This window comes from Lathamus discolor, chromosome 3 (genome assembly GCF_037157495.1).
Source record: "Lathamus discolor isolate bLatDis1 chromosome 3, bLatDis1.hap1, whole genome shotgun sequence".
NCBI lineage: Eukaryota > Metazoa > Chordata > Aves > Psittaciformes > Psittacidae > Lathamus > Lathamus discolor.
In genome coordinates this window covers 87076849-87102076 of record NC_088886.1, presented here as the reverse complement: position 1 = coordinate 87102076, position 25228 = coordinate 87076849, and the positions used below count along the sequence as shown (strand labels likewise).

The 25228-nt window shown below is 36.7% G+C and overlaps 1 protein-coding gene and 1 long non-coding RNA gene across 4 annotated transcripts in view; one reads left to right on the top strand and one right to left on the bottom strand.

Annotated features, from left to right (window-relative positions):
• Positions 1–9261: 9261 nt before the first annotated feature.
• ATF2 (activating transcription factor 2) overlaps positions 9262–25228 on the bottom strand; it is a 41705-nt gene continuing 25738 nt past the window's right edge. For all 3 annotated transcript variants that reach the window (XM_065670311.1, XM_065670313.1, XM_065670312.1), the window contains 4 exons: positions 23148–23297; positions 21308–21514; positions 15289–15394; positions 9262–11930 (listed from right to left, as the gene is read on the bottom strand). In XM_065670311.1, the coding sequence (XP_065526383.1) occupies positions 11704–11930; positions 15289–15394; positions 21308–21514; positions 23148–23297 (690 nt within the window). In that variant the 3' untranslated portion in view covers positions 9262–11703. The remainder of the gene's footprint in view (positions 11931–15288; positions 15395–21307; positions 21515–23147; positions 23298–25228) is intronic.
• LOC136009881 (uncharacterized) lies at positions 15281–24994 on the top strand. Its single transcript, XR_010610689.1, has 4 exons — positions 15281–15450; positions 15655–15804; positions 19962–20086; positions 24970–24994. It is a non-coding gene; the product is annotated as an uncharacterized LOC136009881 (long non-coding RNA).

The following is a 25228-nucleotide window of genomic DNA, read 5'->3' as shown; positions in this document are numbered from 1 at the left end:
CTAGGAAGCTTTCTGAAGGAGAACATAAAACCTTCCAAACCAAACCAGAAACCACACGCACTAGTGGCACCTTTCTGCTTTACTGCACTTACCACAGCTAACTCTGCAGCAGGCAGCTAATGGCACCAGGGTGCGAAAAGCAGCATAGAATAACCTTGGAAATACCTTTCAAGACCAGCATTATCTCTTCAGTATTGTAGAGAGATGACTTTAACCAAAGCAACTTCAAAGAGCTCAAAGAGATTAAAGACTTTCCTCTTAATGATTCTAAAGTGTTATTGAAGGGATCAATAGCTTTTCCTGTTAAACAAGCTGTTCAAATCAAGTATTCCTGGAGAGGAGATAAACAAATCCTGGAAGCAATAGAGAGATTTAATTAAGATTTGGGATTTTCTCCATTAATTGATCCGCCAGTCTTACAATAGTTTTAGTGGGCATTAAGTTTACAACAGTGAGATTCCTTATGAAAGGACAAAGTCACCTGATTCCTTCTGAGCCAAACCCCATAACTTACTGTATGGCTCACACAAAAAGAAATCTTTCTTTCCTGTACCTGGTGTCACTGTTTTCTTCTGGGGGAGGAGGCGAAAGGAAAGGGGAAAACAAAATTATTTCCCCTTTCTTTAATAATGAAATAATTACATCCCATGGTTGCGCACATCTGCTTATTGTTAACCAAGACACGTGGAAAGCCCCTCAACACAGCAAAACTGAATTAGTAAATATCCAGGTCCTAAACTGGCAATGCCAGAAATAATTACCAAGACTTGGCAACTTCTCAGCTGTACATGCAGCAGGTTTCAATGAAATCAGAGATCACTCAACTGATCTTGCAATCTGGCATGCACATCACCACATCGGATCTGGAATTCAACCTCATGTATTCAATTGTAAAGTCATGCAAATTCCCATTCAAACACATATATAGGAAACTAATTCCTGGTTTAGTTCTTCCACAATTCAGTTCTCAGTGGTAGAAATGTGACACTAATGCTTCCAGCCTGTGCAAATGCAGTGACTTCAGAATTCAGAGTTTATCTGCAGCAGCAAGTCACTGATAAGATGAGCAGTTTCCAAATACGTTGTTGTGTTGTCATTTTATTTTAAACCCCAGTAAGTCAAGGAAATAGGTGTTGAAAAGATGCAACCAAGCAAAGCTCTTGAGCAAACACTGTACAGTACTGCACGAGCAGGGGAACACAGGCTCTCACCATTTCTGTGTGGGCTGCAGCAATGTTTCCACTGCCAATTTGCTGCTTGTTCTTAAGACAACAGCTTCTTTGGTTCACCAGGGGAAAACTGCTCCTTTCTGCTCCCAGATGGACCTATTTTTAAGAAAAATGTGTCTTAAACTGTTTTAAGTGAACATGGAAATAAGAAATCCAATTCCTTATTCTCTGAGAGTATGAAAATCAAAAGCATTAGTCCAGACTATCATGTTGTACAGCATTGCAATGAATTTCCTCTTTATAGCATATAATCATTACTCATATAAAGACAAAAATCCCCATTAACAGTAGCATTGCCTGTGCCCTGTCCAGCTCTTCAAAGGAATGAAAAATGTGTCGGCGCTATATACTGATTCACATTTGTATTTAGTTTGATAGCTTCAGAAAACATAGATGCAAAGCTCAGATGGATCATTACTAATCAATCAGTCTGTTTTCACTATTCTTTCCCCCTTCTTTCAAGGTTTGATCACATGGCCACTTGCTCTTCAGATTTCTTCTTTCCTTTGTGCACAACAGAACACCATTCTTCTGCCTGTGAAGTATCACCCTCTTCAAAGCATCCTGCTGCTCTGAAAACCTGAGAGTGAAGGGCAGGTGCAGCCCCAATGCCTGTGAGACTGCAGTTGGCATTCAAAGAAAGCCACTATTGCAGCTTTAAGAAATTGTCCCACATCTAGGGATTTCCTCATGTATTTTTAGCTAGGACAAACAAGGCAGATCTGTTGATGGTTTCCAGACTGTATTTGCCAGCACTCCCCAAACCCTTCCTGTTCTGCCTACCTAAACATGCTTCCATGACAAGTTACTCCCACCTAAACCGTTGCGGCTCTAGTCCTGTTTCTGCTCCCTCCTTTCTTTGCAGCTGCACTGGCTGATGCCCAAGCAATGCTTGGGTAGATGATAACCAGCATTCTGGAGGGCCAGATGAGTGCAGGAGTGCCAGCGCATCACAGCAAGGGAAGCAAGCAGCAAAGTTCACAGCAGGGTGAACTCTCAAGATGACCCTTTTGATGAGCTGTGCTGCGAGTGCCCTTGTTAGTCAGGCTCTTCCTGCAGTTTACTTCAAATATCATACAAAACAAGAATCAAAATGAAGGATTTCTTTATCCATCCACAAACTTCTTCACAGCCCATCAAATTGATATCATGACATCTTCATTGACTTCTACAGTCACATCAACAGGACAGATAAGATTTCTGCATCTCTGAGACCCTCAGTCTGATTGCAGCCCTGGCAACCAGTGCAGCAAGCATCTTTCAATGGAACAGGGTAACATGGACCAGTAGATGGAGAAATTCAAATAGCGCGTGGAAAAAGCAGGCCCATAGACAACAACAAAATCCATATCACAATCTCAAAACAACAGAAAGATGACACACTGCAGAGCTCGCTTCAGTCAGCTCTGTATCTAAAGCCAGAGTATCTCTGTCTGTGGTTGCTGTCTCCTATTCCCAGTTTACATTGATGAGTAAATTTAAATGTAGTTGCGGGTATTTAGTATTTGTTCTCTCTGTACAAGCTAAGTCTGTTAGTCAGCTCTAGAAGCCAGTTTATGGCAGTTGCCTTTTGGGGCATCTAATTCTAGAGACCAGATTTTAGTTTTGATATGCTTTTATTTAGAGTTTATATTCTTCTGCAAGGAGTTGAGTAGGCAAATAGTGCTATGAAGAGGCTTATACCATTCCGTGTGAGTTAATTAGAAGAGCAGAGGGAATAGCTTCCCTTTAGCTCCTTGGAGAATGACGAACCAGAGGGAAAAGCTTCCTACCAGCAGAGTCAGTGAAGCAGAGGTGGCTTACAGCAATTTTCAGCAATTTCAGCACCAGCCAAATTAACATTTGTGGATTTTATTATGAAGTAACGGTACAGTGCAGCCTGCCAGTGATGCATGAAAGTTTGTTCAATGGGGAAAACGCTACCTGTGCAAGGCCCACAGCAGAGGATGGACTGGTGTGCTCAAGCAGTAGGGGCAGCAGGCAGTGGGGCATCCTGGCTGATACAGACACAGACCTGGGGGACCTGCCCCTTTCCGCAGCCTCACTATCCTCCTCTCTCAAGAGCTTAATGTACTGTAAAACGCAGAATAACAGGAAAACAAATATATGAAAACTTTGTGTCAATATAAAAAGAAGTATTTGCCCAAAGTATCCAGCATTTATTTACCACTAGATGGCATTTTGTTCCTGAGAAATTAGAAACTCCCAGGTTTCAAATTACTTGCTACAGACAGCAGGAAACAGTAGGAAATGGAATTACTTACCTCATTCAGTTAATAATTTATTATCCATTGTCTTGTATAAAGCAAGATATCACTAACACAACACACTTTTCAAATGTAGAAATTCCCTTCATTTAACTATAGCTTGTGACTCTTCAACCCTCTGCTCAGTAGGTCAATAGGTAGGGGTTTGAGCTGCAGTCAGCACTTACAAAAATCTTTTCCACGCTTTAAAATGAAAGACAAATGTAGGCCATTTGAGCATTTGGAGATTTGGAGCATGCCATGGAAATCTGCCAGAAATGCCTTGCTCCAGTAACAGTACACAGTATTTCCTGTGTTATTTTTGGATTAGCTCTTAATACAGACTGCAGTACGAACATAATTCCTGTTCAGGAATAGAACTGTTACAATTTGGTTATTAAATAATTATTAAATAATAATTCCATAACATTCACTTCTGAATGTTACACTTTGCACAGGTTCATTTTAATTTCACCTTGTACAGGCTGTGTCAAATGCCTTAAATAAACATACTTAATTTTGCATGTATGGAAATATACACAATATTATGAGAATATTTTTTCATTAGATCATCATAAGTACTACTCCTCTGAGCATGTAGGTGCTTGTTTAACAGTTCATTGCAGCAAAATTCAGCAATGAGAATTAGTGACATCACTTCATTTCCCACTGAAATTCTGACAGAAAAAAAAACCAAACCCCAAAAAAACAGAACAGAGACCAAAAGGTGCAAGTATGCTCTTTGAAAAGCAATTAAGTTTCGTGTGTAATACAAAACCAGAATACACTGCATTGTATACACAATATACCAACATGCTTCCGAAATACATCACTTTCAAGTGTTTTTTAATGTAGGTTTTTTAATGCATATAAAGTCTAGGTCTCACGCTAAGGTCTCTTTCTTTTAACATGTCTTCACCTCCACTGGTAACAGCAGTGGCAACTGCGGCTAGCTGCAGACAAGGGCAGAATGGCTGTTGGTAGATCATACAAACTGTCAGTATCTTTCAGGGTGGAGGATTATGGCAGCATTCGAATAACCTATAAACACAATATAATAGATTCTGGGCACTTGAACTGTAAAATTGGGCAAATATTCAAGAAGAAAGCTTCCCTGCTTAGGCTAAACTACAGTAAGGCTCTAGGTATGACAGTGACTTCCGAGAAGTAACTTTGGGCCTTAGAAAGAAATACCGTGTTGAATTAGAAGGAAAAAAAGAGAGCTCATCACTGGATCACGATGCACAGAAAGTCTCTGCACCACTCAAGTTTTCTTGAACTAAATTACGTCTACTGCCAGAAGCATTGAATGGTGATTAGCAGCTGGCTAAATCAGATCCTGCTCTCATACTTTCTTGGGTAAGCCTCATTATAGAAGGCATCTGACTTCACTAGGGCAAAATTAATCTGCACCTCTTCATAAAACAGGCTCACGTTTCTTTGAAGTTGTTACTATAGGGAAGCTGGTGTGCTTTAAGTCACGTATTTTAAGAAATGGTGTGCTGCAAAATTTGCAGTGGTTTTAGTTTAGTAAGTGTATAGATGCACTTTTAAATTTAATTTAGCCTAATACCATTCTCCAGCAACACGAGCTGGACTGAAATAAATCCATAGACATGGCAAAACAGAACTTTACAATGCCTTAAAATGTGTGCTTATAACAATCTAACTCTGCCAAAGTGGTGACATTTTCTTGGGTAGACGAGGCCCACAGGGTTTCATACAGCCTCAGAAACATGCCTGGATGCCTGGCATATTGTGAAGGGCAGTTACGTTAAGCAGGGGGGTGTGCCCTTATCCCATAGCTGAAAACAACAAAATCTAAACTAGATGTGAAGTTACAAGAGCAGGTAAAGATCATGCATTTCTTTCCCAAAACAAAAGGACTTTGCCAGACATTTGGACCAAGGAAAAGGCCAGAGTCTGTGTAACAAACTGGCACTTAACGCTTTAAAGAGGCTGTAGAAAGGAAGCATCCAAGTCAGTATAACGTGTTTCCATCTCAAGGAAGCCAGTGCTGTGCCATATGATTGGCAGAAGTGACAAACACAACTGTGCTGACAGCTAAGAAACGGCAAACCACACAGCTGTGTGGTGACGGGAAAAAAGCTCAAAGACCTATGGCCAGCAACCTTCTTACACAGCATTCAGGAGAGTGCTGCATAAGAAAAAAGAGAGTTAAGGCCTATTAGAATCAGAGCTCTGAAAACTTTGGGTAAACAGAGATAGCACAAAGAAATTTTTATATATTCACACATACGTGAAAGTTATAAATTGTAAACTTAATAGCTTCAGATTCATTAAATATTCAGCAAAATGATCAAGCTCTCAAAATGTTCCTATCATCCAGTGAAATATACAGCATCTGTTCGGCATTTACAAGGATTATCTATTTTTTTTTTCAGCAAAAATCATTAGCCCTTTAAAGCAATTCTGCTGAAAGGGAGGACAGAAAGCTGAAATATTAGCCTTTTGCTTGTTTTGAAATCATAACCGTGCTGACTATAAAGCTTGTTGGCGTTTTATAGGCAGCTGGAATGACTGCACTATACATTATGTCACCTTTAAGAGTATCTTTCTCAACACAGAGTTATGAATAACAGGATGTTTATACTACTTACCTCAAGTGAGATCAAAACATTCCTACCATCACTGTAAACATTTTGAAGAAATAGATCATCACAGAACGCATCTTTGTGTCACAGAGAAGAGAGCTCGTATAACTGAGCAGTGAAGCACAGCACCTTCCAGTTCAAGCGAACAGTGGGCAAATGATGCAGAGTTTTTCCTCTCAGTTTCATCTTCTCAGTTTATTCAGAAAGGCAATTTCTTTTGTTTGCTGCTAAAGCAGAGGGCTTGCTCTCTCTTTGCTTGTCTCCCTTTTCTCCTGATTAGAATCCTAGATGTAGGACATGGATGTGATTTCCCATCTTATTTTTAAACATTAACAAATTAGTGGGCTTTTTGAAATCCTTCGATTTCTAAAACACATCAGTCCTCTGGTTTATCAAAGACAGTATTTTTGCCTTCTGTAATGGCTTAGAACAAGTGATTCAGCTAAAGGAAATACTGTTTATGTACCATGCCCATACTGGCTTGCGGTGAAAAAAGAGTGGCTACCTCTTAGGCAGTGGGGAAAAAAACCCAGACGTTAACCGTACGGGTACCTATACACCCCCATCAGACTTGCATTCATTGCATGCAATCAACCTGGGGGCAGACGGTACTAAATGGAGTCGTAACAGATCATGTTTGTGCTTTGGAGTATTAAGTTAGCCATATGCAAGTTAGGCAAGAACCTGGTTACCAGTGATTCTGTTCCTCTGAAGGTATCTGTGTGACAGTGCACTCACTCACACTCACCTCAGCACCGACAGATCTCCGTAAGCTAGAGAGCACTGTCCTTTAAGCTCATTAAGTGTAAGCTGGAGTATCACCAGGCCCTGCTGTCCAAAGTGGTTACAAATACTGCCTGCTCTCTGTTCTACTTAGTTTCTGCTATTGGTATTAAAACCAAACAAGCACAAGTTCCTAGAAGCATGACTCCTTTTCTTAGCTTCAGGCTGCTTTCTTTTATGCTTGTTACAATTTCAAATCCGTCTATGCAACTGATTTCAGTCAGTTTAAAGTCTCTTCACCTATGGATTAAAAGTAACAAACATACTTGAATAATGATTTCAGAACACTTTTCTGATTAACCATTAATTCCCAGATTAAATTCTAAGAAATTAAATTCTAGGTAGTTTATTAAAAAAAATTAAGAACCTTCTCTCCCCTCCCTCCTCTTCCCCCAAAATTAATAGGAAAATGCTTGGAACAACATACACCCTAATTATAAAAATGTTAATAGAAGAGGGATAGAGACATTGACAAAGGCTTAAAATAATTGCACAAATAGAATCAAGTTTGTGTGCCCTGTTATTCTATTGACAGCCACGTCATTAGATGGTAACTAACCCCACACCTAGGAAGTTAAAAACTCTATTCAAAGATTCATTACCCTTTGCAGAATTCTGAAGCCACCAGCATACAACCTGCACTCATTAGTTGTGCAGAGCATCTGTAAGGAAATCTTTTGCAACACTAAAAAACCCATATTGGAGATTCAGGCTATCCTTCCAGACCTAAATACGTATTTTGTAATACGTCTTGTTCTAGGCAGATGTAAATGTCAGGATTTCACAAGCTTCTTGTATCTATTGTAGCTGGAGACAACAAAGTACACAGCGGGCAGAAATTCCTTTCCTAACTACTAAGTTCTTAAATTGAATGTTTGCTATAGAGTTAACGCAACCAAGGGGGAGGCAATATGCAAAAAGAAGAAATGCCACACTAAATACAGATAAGCACTTTCAGGAGCTCATCACACAAAGAAAAATATTTTGAAATGGAAGAAAGTGAAGAACAAAGCTCAAGATCTCAAATTCCATGGGGGAAAAAACGCAAGTAATATTAAAATCTAAAATTAAAAAGGATGGGATACTTAGTATTGAAGAATGTAAAACTTGAAAATCCTAAGTTATTTTGTGATTGTGTCATCTGGACCTACCCTACACAGTGTTATACGAGATGGGGTTAAATAAATCATACCTGTATTATTGTTGATACAATGGTTAAAAATAAACGGGAAAGAACAGACTGCCCTACACCAATCTTACACTCTCTGTTCTGCAATGTAAATGAATGCAGTTCAAATTATTTCTCTGCTGAGGGAAGCAACAGGCAGCATATAAATGCAAACAACCTTCATTAGACACATTGTCATGAGTATATTAATCATGTCAAGAAGCATTGCTGAGGTTTTCTTCTGTGCAATTTAACATACCTTAGTTTATTAGGATGCACTTAATTTCACTGTTTTCTCCTCATTATCATTTATGATGACCAATTAAAATGTTTGTGTCTGTCTCTAAGCAAATTACTTCTGTAATTCAGGTAGCTGAAATCACTGCTCATTCAACACTTGTGTCACCTTGTTCCATCAGTGTAATATCTTTCTTTGCCCAGCTTCTATTAGCATTTTAAAGACAAAAAGCTTACTTGGGTTGTATATAAGTAGAAAAACGGGTCTTTTTACAGTGCAGACATTAAAAAGTGGGTTTCCCTCTCCTCTCCCCCTAGGTTGCACTGTTATACAGCCTCCATTGTCTTTTCCTTGGGGCAACAAGCATTAACTCATGTAGGCAGAAAAAGAACACAGTGAAGCAACGGATGCCTTGGGCATTATTCTCATTCTGGGCTTAAAGTTGTGTGCAGCTCAACTTTGATTTCCTTTGGTGAACACATGCAATAAATGCAAGTGCACAGCAGCTTCACCCTTTTTCTTTCTCCAAAGCCTCCATATCAGGGTTCTGTCAAGAGCTTTTTCAAATGATGATACAACAGAAATGTGCTTCTCCATATGTTTCCAACATCTGTAAAGAAACCCGAACCATTTTCAGTGTTCTCAAAAATCAAGAGTGAGGGCATTTTTTTTCCTCAACCTCTCACAACACAACTGTGAGCAGTTCATCTGCCCATACCTGTTATTTCCTGGCTTCGTGTATATTAAGGTAAGATGAAGATATCTGGAAGTTAGCTGAAAATTCAGAAGGGGCTGGAGCTCCCTGCAGAGAAATGGAATCTGGCTTATTTTCTAAAGAAAAGTATGTGTTCTTGTTTACATGACATTACTTTGACGTTATAGCAACGACTTCCAGGAAAACACTGATAACTGCAAGGATGAAGAAATGCCTGAAGACAGTGCTGCCTTTTAGAACAATTATAATTTCATTAAAATAGGAACATAACTTAAAGATAGATTTTATTCTCTTTGATGGTTTACTCATGCAAACTGCACATAAAAGAAAACAGTACAGTTTGTGAAACATGTCAAATGTAAAGACCCAAAATGCTAAGTACAGAAGTAGTGTGACATACGTCTCGAAACGGAATCCATGGTAGTACGACTAATAACTTTTGTCTATTTGCTGAACACAGATTTTAATGGTTCTTTTTCCAGCCCCACTGTTAAAGTCATTAACTGTTTACACGTCTCCTATACACGTATGTAGACTTATTTTACAAGCGCGACAGTTTTGTTATAAAAAAACTTCCACTTATATAAATATGATTTAAAAGCCTTTGTGTTTAGGAGAGCAAATTATAATATAATCAACGAGGCCCTATCTAGTCCACCAAAACTACAATGAAAAGTGACTGTATAGCTTTCTTGCAGAATTCACATTTTGTGCCTTTGTAACTAATTTCCTTCTCACAAGAGGTCCACTGTACTTCACCATCCTGGAAACACTCAGTAACTGTTACAGCTTTTTATCTTGCAATTGGGAAAGTAAGACTTCTAAACACATGAGGTTATCAACTCAACTTTCTTAGTTTTAAAATACAAAATATTTAGAATCCCTATTATTTTCATGCTTAAAGCCCTGCAATGATACATATATGACTTAGATACTTCTTTGTCCAGTTTTCATTATAGCATGGTTGTATATATATTGCAGAAATTATGATTTTCCTGTGGATCAATTACATTTTTAGATTTCAAACTGAATCAAATAGAAACTTGATGGCACTGACACTTAAAAACACATAGTATAGTGTGGAGAAGGAAGAGCAAATGAATTACACAACCCATTATAAATGCATTAAATCTTTGTTATATACATAATGGAATCCTGCTTTACTGCCAGTTGCTACTATGCATCTGTTTTTGCTATTATACAAAGTTTTCCGACCTGAAAGCACACATCTACTTTTTTTAAACAACTTAATCTATTGTAAAATATTGTACTGTATTTTGAACATGATTACAGAATCAAAATAGATAATGGCACATTTAAAAAACTCAGTATCCTACAGATGATTGGATAATGAGAAAAAGTGTACCTACAATCATCTCATCAGAAACAAACTACATCATGGAATGTTAGTTATCCAAGTTCGCACAGTAAATAACATTTTAAAACTGCAATCACCTATCAGCCAGCATCACATTGAAGGCATCTTTAAACATTCAAGCAAAAGACTGCTGGCATTAACTACTGAACCATTCTCACGCACACACCACACACACCACATTATAATTACATTGTTTCCAAGATACGGTAGATACTGATTTTTTTTTGTTGTTTTTCTCATTTTTTTTCCACAAGAAAAGTATCAAAATTTTTGCTACTAAAAGATGACAGTGCTTACACAAGAATTAAGTACAAGTTAGCTTGCAAATACAAGACAATGACAAAAAAAAGTCTTGAGTTGTCTGAAGAAGGATTTTAGGCTTTTCTGGCATCCAAAACCATGAGTAAACTCCTTAATCTGCGACTCAGAAATCCACAAAATATCAACCTACTCTGGAATACCAAGTATTCCACATTGGATAACCCTGTATTTTACAATATGCTTACTGGTTTCAGCCTAGCAACAAAGGGTAATTATAGATATCTATTCTGACTGGAGAAATAAAGCTCTCCTCCCCCCCAGAATGAAAGTGTTGGAGGGAAAAATAACAAAACCAAAACCAAACACACCTGACATCAATAATGAAAAAAAAAAAATCAAATTTATTTAGTAATGATCCTCACCTAGGATAGGTATGTGCATAAGAGTACTGTATCTCATATACTGTACTGGCCCTATGAAACAAATTAAAACCCTCAACAGTTAAAAAGCCAACCAAAAAGCTATACATAAAACAACCCAAACGGTTTTCCCCCAATGTTCTTCCTCTCAATGTGCAAAACAACAAAAAGGCAAAAAGACTAAAGCAAATTTACTGTTACTGTCTTTCTCTTGCCTAGTGCTTTATGACCTTGCTAACGTTACAAAGTCAATAGGGACTATGCAGAACTTTGGTATAAAAATGTCACATAATATTACTATCACAGTCATGGGGATGACCTTTAGTAAATTCACCCCAATGTTTGTTGAAATAATATCAAATTAAAAATGAAATAAACCACATTGTACTGTACACACACTTTACACATTAAGCACAAAAAATAACTAGTAAAACTAATACTTAAAAAAAAAAAAATAGTCTTTTGCAAAGAGACCAGAACTGGTGTTCTGTCTCATCTTCACCTGCCAATTGTTAAAGCCAAATTTAAGTTGGAGTTTTAAAAATGAATAATTTTAAGCTACAATTTCTCCTCGATGGAGACTGGTCTTTTGTTGATTTCCCTTTAAAGTCACAAATGTATATCTAAAACTGATGCAATGCAAGTTTTTAATCAACTTCCTGAAGGCTGCGACTGGGAGGGAGGTGCCATGACGATCTGGGAAAGCACCGGCTCTGTGCTCTGGTCCGCCATCTGGGTGAGAACGGAGGTGGCCACTGCTTCTGCCTTGGAAGTTGAGCTTACACCATTGGAAGTGCTGACTGAACTGTGCTGAATAGCTTCTGTGTGGGGACTGCTTGGCACTGATATGTCTTCTGAACTGTCGTCTTTATCTGCAGCTGAAGAAGAAAAATCAGCTTATTTTTTCCCCTGGAATGCAGCCCACCATATCCCACATAAGAGCAATCACCCCCCTAAATAATTCAAATTCACGGTGTGACAGCATAAATTGCAAAACAATCTTATTTTCATTTTTAGAAGAAAATACTACTTTGTAAGCAAAAAATATGGACTGCAGTATGGAATATTCAGGAAAGAACATTTTCACATCTTCAAAGTCAGGGGTAAAATTCAGTCAGGGCTGATTTCTTGCCTAGTGAATCAGCTGCTGGGTACCGCATTTAATTCTAATGATGACTGCTCATGTCAATAAAAACAAGTTATAGACTAAAAATGCTACCAGATCTCTTGGTTCTATATGAATTGGCATTCAATTTTTAATACATTCAAGTGCCAATTCAGTTAACCCTATTCAACAGGCTTTCATCTTTGCTACACCTCTATCAAGACCTACAAGATCTCATGCATAAAACAAGTAAGAAGGAACACATGCAAACTTTGTTAACAATAGAAAAATCTAGTGCCATTTCCTGAAAAATACTGCATTACTGAGACTAGCTATTGTTTCCCCCAGTCAGAATGATATGGCAGTAAGTAGGACAACGTGTATTGAATACAGTCTCCCCACTATAACACCTGCTCCTCCTCTTCAGAGCTGTTATTCTCCTATGAATCTCATTCTTCTTATTATCCTGCTTTTGCTGATCCCCAATTTCCTTGTTGGCCAAATCCTTAGACTCAAGAACAAGGGTTAGTTTTAAATGCTACAAGCCTGAGATAGAGAGGAAGTGAAGTAGATCATTAACTTTCAGCTATCGAAGAAAGGTCTTCCATTGTTCGGCATCCCTTAATATACATGTTAACTCAAAAGACATGTCTGTAATAATATCACAATGGAAAGGAACATGAGAAAGTTTTCTCCTATACATGGCACTTCCACACGCACAGCCCCCTCCCCGCCCCCCAATGTTTAAAGATGCATTCAGAACCAATAGCATCCTTTCTTTGGGAAATAAAAACAGTTTAAATAATCATTTTTCTGATTTCTCTGTCCTGATGACACCCTCTTTTGAAGCAGGCACCATACTTTTTCAATAAGGAAAACACCCCAAGAACAATTTTCGACAAAGAAAGGGGTATCTGCACTGTTGTGCTTTTCACTTGACCTGAGACAAAAACATTAGCGGGAAATCCAAAAGATCTTAAAAGATACGTAAAAGTGCCAAAAATACCCTGAAAAGCAATAGACTATTTGTGCCTACTGAAGTGCATAATACATGAAACCGCATTAGATTGTGGACTTAGCTGTTAAAACACAATCTGCATAGTATGAACTAGCACTGTCTCAGCAGTGCACAATATTCAGCACTGCAAGAGCCCTGTAAGCTGGTGTCTTCAATTTCTTCCACAAACTGTTAAACCAACTCAATATATTTTTTAAGCAATTCAACTTTGATTAGTTGATGAACATAATGTTTATTTAAAAATACTTTCTATGAACACCATTTTCATGAACATACTAATTGAAATCATTTTCCCCTCTCATAAATTGTACTGTGGTAAGTCACTTAGCCAACATGCTTTCCTATCAATATTCACACAGAGATAATACAACAAAATCCTTTCAGAGGGATGGCATTACAACTACATTTGTAATGAACTTTTATTTTCAAGAAAGTAGATGAGCTATGCTTCCAATCTCCTTGCTTGCTACCATTTTTTTCTAAAATGTAGGCTTTTCCAGGTTTTTAGCTCTTACTAATTTGGCATTCTTTAGTAAATTCGGAACATTATAGTTCTTTTCTGAGGACAGAAAATAAGCATTACTAAGCAGGCCAATCATCAAATCTTCAATGAAGAAATCCTTAGCATGTAATTAGTTTGCCACTCCAAGACTTAGGTTTAAATATTTTTCATTCAGGAACACACATCCTCTAAACATCAAAATTCAAGAAATCCACAGTTTTTTGTTGCTTTGAAAACCTTGCATGCATAATGTTATCCCCTAGTAGCTTCCGTATGAAATTATGTCGTTCTGTCAGATGGGAGCCATAATGGCCTCATCCCTGCAGCAATCATTGTTAATATAAATCCCAAACATATTTCTATACTGTTCCAATTTACTCCAAGATGCTATTTTCCATCTTGTCAAAATGACTGGAGATCAAAGGACCAAGATTTATAAGCTCAAAACTGACAAAATCAGTATTCTAAATATATATGGCAATAGAGAATTGCTAAATCTCACGAATCTTTTAAATTAAAAAATATTGCCCATTCTGATGAAATTGCTTACAATGACTACAAGTAAAGATGGTGGCCATTAAGTTTTATCGCAAGCACCTGAGGATCCGTTTGCATGCAATACAAAATGTTCCTTTATTCTCCCGAATTACTGACACTGGCAAATTAAAATGAAGTGGCTACATATGGCAGAAACAATCTTCACATTTACAAATATCCTGAAATATCACTAAATCATAAAAACGAAAGCTGTGGGTTATATATTATGAATGTTGCCTAATGCATTCCCAGCTCAGTTATTTGTAACAAATTTGTGTACAATGGACAAAATTGGCCATTTATTCTACAGCACCAGCAGCTGGTTCTGGCACTGTGTATCATATCCAAAAAGGAAGTTACAAGTCAGGGAAGCATAATTAACCTTTAAAATGCTGGAAGGATGAAAAAAAAAAAAAAATCAAATGAGCAACTTTAAGCAAAAATATGCATTAAAACCAAACCATGGTGCTGAAAGTCCTGTTATTCTCTTCAGTGTTAGAACTGCTTTTTATAGTACCCTGTTTACAGAAAAGTAGTCACCTAATGTGGAAATCGAAACAAGCTAGAAGACATTGTACAGTAGGAGCCCTGAACCTGCATCTTATTATTTTAATGGCTTGTCTGATCCTGGATGTAATGGTAAATGAGGACAGCTGTTACATTACCTCTACTGAAATCTCATTACAATGAAGAAAAAAAACCCCACAGAACCTTTCACTGCACTAGGCTAAGATAAAGTATAAAAAAATGGTTTATCATGTGCTTTTAATACTTAAATTATATTTTCCAAAGCAGGTGTAGTAACCAATAGTCCTTAAATGCTAATTATCACATGCATTTATTAAACCAACAAAAAACTTTCAATGTTACACAACATTTCAACTGAAAGGATTTAAAATATATTTCTAAATATCACATACACATTTTTGTCTTCCAATAGCCGTTGAGATTTTTTAAAAAACACCTTTAACATTATATTAAAACTGCACTTCTCAATTTTAATGTTCATTCAGTTCACTTTGGCAGTATTTCACTGATGCAGCCTAAGGCTATAGGTAATGGAACATTACTCACTATGATAGCCAGATTTCTTCTGCATGGCGGTTACAGGGCAATCTTTATGAGCCAGAAGAAGCTGTTTCAGCTGTGCCACTTCATTTCTCAGCAGGGTGACTTCATTCTAAAGGAGAAGAAAGTTACGTACTTTACCAGGCTCAAACTACACACATTTTGAAGGTAAGTATTAAGTTTTATAGGATTTTCAGTTGTTCATTTAGGGGTAGATAAAACACAGGAAGTTTCCATTTGGCATATACTGCAAAAATGTATACGTTTCTTTTATCTCAGAATATGTAAACATCAGTTGAAACCTGCAAACTTATTATGATTTTCTTAAACTAGGAAATTCTTTTTCTGGAAAATACAACATATGTTTTTCAGTTTGCAGATGCAGAGTCTACACACAGTCTCATTCACATGATCCAGTTCCTGTAAGATTCTTCTGCAAAGTTTTGTGATAAATCCTCATCAGAGTAAACCTACATTTAACTACCCACATTTTAACAGACACCACAGCCAACATTAAGAAAGGTAAAAAATAAATAATCAGCTAATGCAGAATGAGTTTTGGTGATTATATTTGTACTTGGACTTTGTAAATGTCAGGTACTGGAAAGTAATTTAGTACATGCCCATTGATTTCAAGATCAGTTTTTGCTTTGGCATCCATACATAAACATGTTGTAGGAAGAAATCCTGAAATGTCAGTTTATGTCACTAAAGCAGAGCATAATCTAGGAGACAGCACCTGCAGAAGCTAGTGACTGGGTTTATTTCCAGGCTGTGCCTTTCCACTACTGGGCGACCTTGAGCAAGGTCATTTTACTTCTTTGTGCTGCTATTTCCTCATTTGTAAAATGGAAGACAGTGATACTCACCTCTCCTGTAAAGCAGTTTGATATCTATAGATGAGAAGCGCTACATAACTGCATCATATGTGACAACCCAAATTGAGAAGGGAATGGCATTTTGATAGACCCATTTTCACTTTAAATAGTAGAAAAATGTTTACGTATCTACAGAATCAAGTTATCTGTAATGCTCTGTGATCCCCTTCTCTTGTCACAATATTTGCTTTTCATGGGTTACTTTATTTTAAATATAAACCCTTTCCATTGATACTTGAAGTTACTTGAACTATAAGAGCCTTTGCATGTTAGCATAAAATACCACACACATGACGTAATTGTTTGGTAAATGCGTATTTTTATGCATTTGGGAGCAAGTTAAAGAAAAAACAAACAAGGGAAAATTGGATTGCAACTAAAAGTATTTGGAAAAAATAAATCACAGGAAATTCGATGTATTTACTTGCTAGCTAGAAGTAAGGCGATGGATTCCAAAACAAGGAAAACAGTTCTTAAGAACAGAACTGAGTAGGTTTAATTACACTAAGTAACACATTTTATAAATATCTGTAACTAAAATAATAGATTTTCAAAAGAAAAGGCTCCTCTTTGTGTCCTCTTTTCCAGTTTAGAAAACAAATCATTTCAAGTCTTTGTACTTGCAAAATCCTCTTAAGCTATTAAGGACTACTTTTCTATCCATTTTATTGTGTCAAAGATGTCTTTTATCAATTTTATATTTATAACAAAAGCAAGAGTTGAAATAAAGCCAAAAATGTGACTTGATGGCCATTTCTAATGAAAGAAAAATGCAGCTGCAAACAAAAAATATCTACAATTGAAAAAAACCCAACCAGAACACCCACATTTTCTCTACTAGCTGGCATTACATGTCCTGAAATGTTGGGCTGTTAAGAAAGCACACTACTTCTGCCTCTAGCTCTTGGTTTCCTCTTAGTTCATCACATTATTACTTAGGACCCACAAATCTGGATGCCAAGCAGGCAGCTGCTCAGAACTGATGTAGCTGGGGAAAAAACAAAAAAGTGCTGATGTGGTTTTGAGACACTTCTTGATAATCTACAGAAGCAGCAATGTCCAAGAATATGAAACATGCATCTTTTACTTCCTTAGTTTAAAGGAACATTAGCGAAATAAGTGATTAAATTGGGGGAAAGCTTTTCAGGAATTTTCTACTTTAATCTTCCACATTTTAAGGAAGAATTTTATATACAAGCGGCACATATAAATATGAAATTGCTGTTCATCACTGTAATAAAACTAATGTTTATGAACATTTTTTGAAATACAGTTTATAGATTAATGTAAATGGTATTATAAATTGTAAGAATTCTGCTACCAGAAATAGAAAAAGCAAATATATTACCTTACATTAAAGCAGATTTAAAGAAAAATGGAACAGCATTCCTATACTAAAAAAAAAAAGCTGATGTTTTCTCATTGAATACATAGCTAGCACTGTTATTAACATGAACACTGTATGCCAACAGTGTTACATGCAATGCACAAATCATCCCTGAAAGCAGAACAGAGTATGTCTGCTAGACACACAGTACCTGGAGTGTCACAGAAAGGCTGTCATTTACGTATTACATATTAAGTGGTAAGAACCACTTATAACTGGTAATAAAGAGGGGTTGCTAGAACCAGCTCCCATACACACTGTAATTTCTCATCATGTATGTGACAATGGCAAGTCTTTCCATCTCATTTAAAATGTGTTAGCATGTAGTGGTCATTTAACATGTTGAAAACAGGCTAATAAGAAACACATAGAATAAACGTTTCAACAGTTCACATCAAGAAAGATTATTTCAAGTTTTCACACTGGAAAAGTCCTTCTCATTAATGAGAGAGATATCAAGTCAAGTCTGTGCATCAACATTTCTTTAAATAAACACGAAATGTATCTCTCATGCTGTCTAGAATAATTTTCATGTTCCCAGATTTCAAAAAGTGCTAAGGTAAGAAAGCAGGTTTCTGGCAGAAAGCGTATCTGCTTTTACCTGCACTCCATTTTTCAAAAGATACTTTCCCTTCTGTATTCTTACAAAGGCACACCACGCAGCACACAATATGTTCTTCTGTATCTGCCTATTTCTCCCTGGATTCAAAATGCATATGTAATAGTGCGACCAGAATTAACCCTACTCAGCAAGGTGTGGGACAGTTTTTATGAACAAAATATATTTACCAAAACTATCATCAAACACAGGTAGATGTGACTTGTGGGGATAGGGGATTGACACGGCTCAAACACTGCTCTTCCTGTTTCTTTCTGTGCAACTTCAACAAGATACCTCTATATGGGAAAGGGCCTTTAATTTTATTCAAGGCCAGGCTGAAGGGGACTTGAGCAACCTTGTCTAGTGGAAGGTGCCCCTGCCTGTGGCAGGGGGCATGGATCTACATGATCTTTAAGGTCCTTTTCAACCCAAACCACTCCATGATTCTATGACCTTTACTTATAGGCATTTCTTTCAAAATTTAGCCTTCTGAAACCAGCTTCTGCAGCATTAGTATAAACCATCACTTAACCGCTCATTCTTTAATACTTACAATGACCTCGTGAGACAAACGGGCTGTTCTTCTACTAATACTTTGCTCTCTAAGATTATTAAACCAAAAAAGACCAAATAGAGACCACATAATGAACTTTGGTCTCTGATCCTGCAATACAATTGAGTGGCCATTGGGGACACACTGCCAATACTTCCTTAACGTTACATAGCATACCATACCCTGCAGTGATGTGTAAGGCACAGAGGCAACCCAATGTGGTATATGAATTTCAAGATCAATGAACAAGTTAAAACATTAGTAGAAAACACAGTCCATAAAAAGCAAATAGTAAATAAACTTTAAAAGGCTGCATGCATGAAAAAAAATCTTACAGGGCAAGATATATTATAATATATAATAAAGACACCCAACCTAACCTACATATATTACTGGTGTGATGCAATAGACGGAAATTCTCCCTTAAGCAAAAATTTGGAAAATAATGCTTAAAAACGTAGTTACATTTAAACACTTAAAAGAAGAAAGTGGGCAGAAAATCTACACAAAGCTGAAAACTATTAAGAAAAGATATACCTCAACCAAGTAAACCTCTTCAAAATCTGTGTGTACTGTTAGAAAGCTTCCAGTCTTAAAAACCTTGACATTGACATTAGAAGGTCTGCACAGACATTACAAGAAAGCTACTAACTGTGTTGAAAGAAGTCAGAATTGTTATGTGAAGCAATGCAATGTGGTTACTTTGGTATTAGCCTGCTCTTGGACATGTGACATTTCAGTAAATTCAGCTGAGCAGGTCATTTAGATATTAAACAAAATATGAACCACTAAACCCTAACACTCAGTCTATAAAATTGTACTAAGCCAAAACTCCAAACTTGTTAAATTTACTATTAAGCATAAAGTAAGTAATCATGGGTCATTACTGCCCACTATGCCTATCAGCTGTGTTAGCCTGTCAAGTGAAAAATTACTATGCAAATACAGGATTGATTAATGTTTTCACATGAAGCACAGTTTAATTATTTCTCTAACATTCAATTTTCTTTTCAAGTCATCCTGCTCTTCACAGTTAGATGGTTTTGCTTTTGGCAGACTGTAAGAAAATTTTTGTTGAATTCACTATTACTGAGTTAACTCTTGGAAATCTGGAAATATTTTGGCTACAGTAGTTACATCATTTTTGGTTATAAAAATTGGTATGCCGAAGTTCTAGGCAGTTCATATAATACCAGTAATTACTTCCACTTAAAAAACACTGAAATATACTCTACCTTTTTTGTTTGTTTTTCTCCCTAGGGATCTACTTTCACCTGTTTCTTAGGTTGTTGAAGCTATAGTGCTACATGCCCTTTTGTAATTAATGGATTTACCGCAAGGATTGTGAGGAACATTAGAGGAACATGTTTAAAGACACTGAACAGGTATGAGAAGACTATGTATTTGCAAGAAGGTTATCTAATGCTGGTGCAGTGTCATGATTTTTGGAATACAAGAAACGATTTCTCATTGTGTGCTTAGGTAGGAATTTCTTACATTTTACAGTCTGGGATGCTGAGTATTTTTATTTTTGAAGACATGAACATGAAGACAACTGATACACTGTGATCTTGATTACATGATAAAAAGTAATCTGAACATGCCCTACCTTCCTTTTGGTCAAACCAGAACATTTTCTTTATCAAACAGCAAGAAAAAGAAATTTTAATAGAAAGGAAAAGATCAGTGATTTTGACTCACTGAACAGCTCTGATGAAAGGACAAGTGAAACTTCAACATACAAAAATAATTTCCATCGCATTTTGTAAATGAATGTGTCATTTAGGAAATGACACTACTTTTTCTTTCCATAATTTTCAAAACAAAGCTTTTTGACAATACTTTGTGCCAATTCTCACTTGCTGCTGGAAAACATTAAGAAAGTATGCTTCAACATTTAACAGCAGTTTAAGCAAAAGGGTCATAGATTGTTCTACAGGGGAAGAAGTGTGTCCACCTTACAACTTTTCAAGATTGCTAACCTCAAGATGAGGTGAAAAAATTACTTGTAATGTACACTAGACTACCCTCTTACAGCTGCTCACTATAGGGTTTACGCACACTGGGAGGGCAGTGTGGCGAAATTTGCACTGCCACTGCCTGAGCTGTACCTGTTCTGTGGACAAAAGAAGCCTTCAGTTTCCAGTGATGTCAATCTGGCACCTTTCACGAGCACTACATTCACTTCAAAGGAAAAAAAGTGAAGTTAAAAAGAACCAAAGGAAATCCAACCAAATCTTATTTAAATAACCCAGGCTGTGATATAAATTATTAAGAGCAAGATGTTTGTAAGGTAAGGCTATTACCTTGATAATATGCCTTTACTGCAACACATCTTGTCATCCTTGTTTGACATCACAGTCTGGAAGTTATTTAAAATGGAGCAAAGGACAAAAAGGCATGATCCTGACGTTTACACATGCTGAAATCTTAGTATTCTTATTTTACTGCTATATGCAATTAGTGCTGAATTATCAATTCTGACCTGAGCCACCAGTTGCAAAACCTTTTAATTTCAGATTTCATGCACAGCTTAAGTTCCACTGATCCATGATCAGTAAGAAAGGAAAAACTTACTCATTTTTACCTGAAATAAAAAAGCGTACCTGTAACTGGCCATTTAGTGAGCTCAGGTCCTCTGCTTTTTTCTCCAAAGACTGCACCCACACTTTCCGTTTCTGTCGGCATCGGGAAGCAGCAGCCCGGTTTCGTTCCAGAAATTTTCTTCTTTTCTCGTCAGGGTCTTCATTGGCGGCTCTTCTTCGCCGACCACCTGTATTTGGTGTTTGTGGAGTAGGCTGAGCTGGTGATGCCTGAAAACAGTAAAAAGTATTAAAGTGTATACATTTTGTTTGTGGAAACAATGCCTTTTAACTCTACTTCTATGTTTTAAAACTTTTACTGTATTTATACACTCTTTACCACGTTACATTAACATGTAGTATTTTAATCATGGCTCTAGATTTGGTTTTAAATTACTCTAAAAGAAGCCAATCACTTCACAGAGTTAAATTTATATGACATTTACATTTGGCAACTCTAAAAAGCCTGGAAGCAATGCTTCTTTAGGTCAACTCTCAGACATTCTTTTACCAATTCTGATGGTAGAAGTATTTACAAAAGGTAAAATTTAAAAAGCTCTTCCACCCAAAGTAACTTTTAAGTTACATTTAGCAGGAAATAGATTTTCTACTTTTGACCCTTCCCAAACACTCCTCCCACAAACCTAGTCATAACTGAAATACTACACAATTTTTATGGCCAATATATAGAAGCTGTTTGACAAATGCTGCCCGTGCTGATACTCATCCCTGGATCTCCAGATAGCAATTTCCTACTTGTTGATGTGTTCCTCATGGATGCATACCAATTTCCCTTATATCCACCCACATATTATGAAAAGATCAAAATATTGCAATATTTTAAATTATACATTATGCTCCTTTCATAGCTGTATAGAGACCCCAGGCAAAGACTTAATGAATTACGATAACAATATAATGGATCTCAAAATCCTTTAAAGTTACGGGATAGACAGAATATAACTGTCTACATGACATATTCACAGGTGCACCCACACATTCAGTCTAGCACAGTAAGAAAGCTTTATTTTTAAATTAAAAACCCTACACACGTCTCAGTTGCCATATTGATTTGGCATAAATTCTATATAGCTAATAATTAAAAACACACCTGGGAACTCAAATCAGCCTTTTAGGAATGAAACACTTGCAATCTTTTTTCCCTTTAATACTAATTTTTTAAATATCAATTTTAAAGTAACCGCAAAATACTAAACAGCAAGCTGCACACCTTCAAATTTCTGCCATGTGAGATTCTGAAAATATTCTTTTAAAAACTGTAAGGTAGTATGGTAGTTCTCATCTATCATCCCGAAGGGACAGCACATCATTCATAGACTCAGAGCCTCCCTTTCAGTATCCAGGATGGCACAGTACACTTAAATCACACAGCTGAAACTTTGTGTGGCAGCCCAGACAATCAAATTAACATAAGCATGGCATCTGATGCAGTTAAAAAAATTTCTGAAGAGTATTTATGATATGAAATATTCAAGAGATGCAATATAAATACACAATGAAAGCACTTAGCTTTTTCGAATAGATATTAACCAGCTGTACAATTTTCAGTTATCACAGAATTTCCTGTTAGTGAACAGAAATCAGGGGGACTTGGTTCTAAATTTGATCAGATATATAATACCTATTTTGAATTTGGCATCTTGGATAATACATTTTAGAAGCATTTAAAGAACATGTAAGAACTATAAACATTTTACTGCTACATAATTATGAACTCCTAGGGGAGTCTACAGAACATGTTAACCTCTATTTTAGAAATCAAAAGTAAAGAAAAAAAGACTGGCTTTTTTTCTGCATAACAAAGAAGTGGGTAGGAGTAACTCTCTCTAATTTGTTGTCATACCGGTGTTTCAGTTGTTGAAGTTGCAGGCTGCTGTAGTGATTGTGGTCGTGGTTCCTCTGACTGAGTCCTAACAAGTCCACTTGGATGTCCCTTGGCAGTATCTCCATTTGTTACCTGAGGGTGCTGCTGGGTCAAGGCTGCTTTCAATCTCTGGAGCAGAAAAAAAAAGGAGGGAAAAAGAAAAGGAAATATTCTACCATGCTAACTTGAGGAGATATTCATATTTATACTAGTAGTCACTTCCAACTCGGAAACAGCAGCTCAACTCTAAAATAGCTGTTTCTTTTTTCAGGCTTTCAACAGTGATCTAGGCATAAGTCTACTGATAGGTGACAATTTCTTGCAAGCATGACAATAGCAATGAGGCTTTACATAGGATCTCAGCAAGAGAACGATGGTAAGCTGTATGGAGAAGTAAACAAAAAGCCTCCTTTGTGATGAATCATGCCCACAGAGAGATGACTGTAAGGTCATGAACAGACAGTTGCTGAAGCTGGTATTACACAAGGTACAGATCAGTAAGATAACCACCACACAAGGGAAAATAGGCAATAAAAAATAACATGAACTTCTTCAATATTATAAATCTTAGCGTTCTCTATCCATTTTTAAGTAGCTTTTAATGACTCCCCTTTTTCATGCTCTTTACAAAGACTCACCTTTACAATCCTTCCTATAAGTAATTATTAGATAAAAGCCAAGGTCTTTGCTGAAACATCTCAATAATGTACAAAATAATAACAAGATTCAGATAATATGTAAAGATTATATAGAGAGAAATATACAACCTGTTACAGCATGCTATTTTACATCAATACTTTTTAAAAGGTTTGAAGTTCTTCCGTAGTTGCACATGGCCACTATGAAGAACAGCAGCTTCAAAGTTCAGCTGTAAATAATACATTCAAGACCTACTGACAGCTTTGTAGATTATTTTAAACAATTTTATTGACTACCTCTTGAAAATTATTTCACTCCCCTTTTGGTGATATCTATTAAAACTACAAAAAATAATATAGTCTATTTACAAATACTTAATCTTAAAGTGATAAAGGGTCACACTAAATTTCGGTAGATAAGACTGCTCGCAATTCCCAATCCTTCCTTAAAATTTCATTAATATTGTATAATTAATCATCCATTTTCAGTTTTAATGAAGAATTTTCCTTACTAAACAAATGGTATTAAATAATGTTTTTCTGTTGAGCACTGGACTTTTAAAGAATGCACTACAAGTTTAAGAACAGGTTAATGACTTAATACCTGACATTTTGTTAATACTCTGGTAACTTGTAACATCGTATTTTAGAATATGAACAAAGTATTGCCAAAGTACTAGTATTAATATGATGTCTTAAAAATGCTGGGGCTAGGCTGCAGTCAGACAGCTCAAAATAAGTAGAAGACTTTGTACCTACTTATGTAGGTATTCTCTGTAAGCTCTAGTATACATCTCCCAACAATTAAGTCACTAGAATACAGCAACAGCACTCTCCTCTCTTGCATGACAATAGACTCTCCTGGATACTATTCTACAATCAGAACAACAGATTGCAGACTACATCTGTCAGAACTGCAAAAAAATCTTCAGCTCTGCAATATGGCAGTAACATCAGCTATCAGATCTATAGAGTTGACTGTAGTATTTAACCACTACTGGCAGATATCCCATTTAAAGATGACAAACAGAACCAAGAAACTCCAGTGTTCCTCTGCAGGGCTGCTATTAAGTAATCCTTCATCAATGACTTCTGTAGCAAGTCTTTTCTGTGGTGACTGCTCTAGACTGAACTAACAGTACAAATTATCTACAACACACCAGGTACAATGCGTCTGGGTCAATCCACCACATCACTCAACCAAGGCACAGTAACTTGATCTACCTATACTTCTCTTCCGATGCTATGAGAAATAAAAATGATGAGGTTTCATCCAACTGAAGTGTCTGAATGTGTAAAATCAGTGATAACAAGCTAACTTCTAATTTTCACAATAACAGAGCACAAGCATTTATATGGTCAGTATGTGCATGGCCAGAATATCTGATCTACTCCGTACATGACTGCTTGAGCAAATCCTTA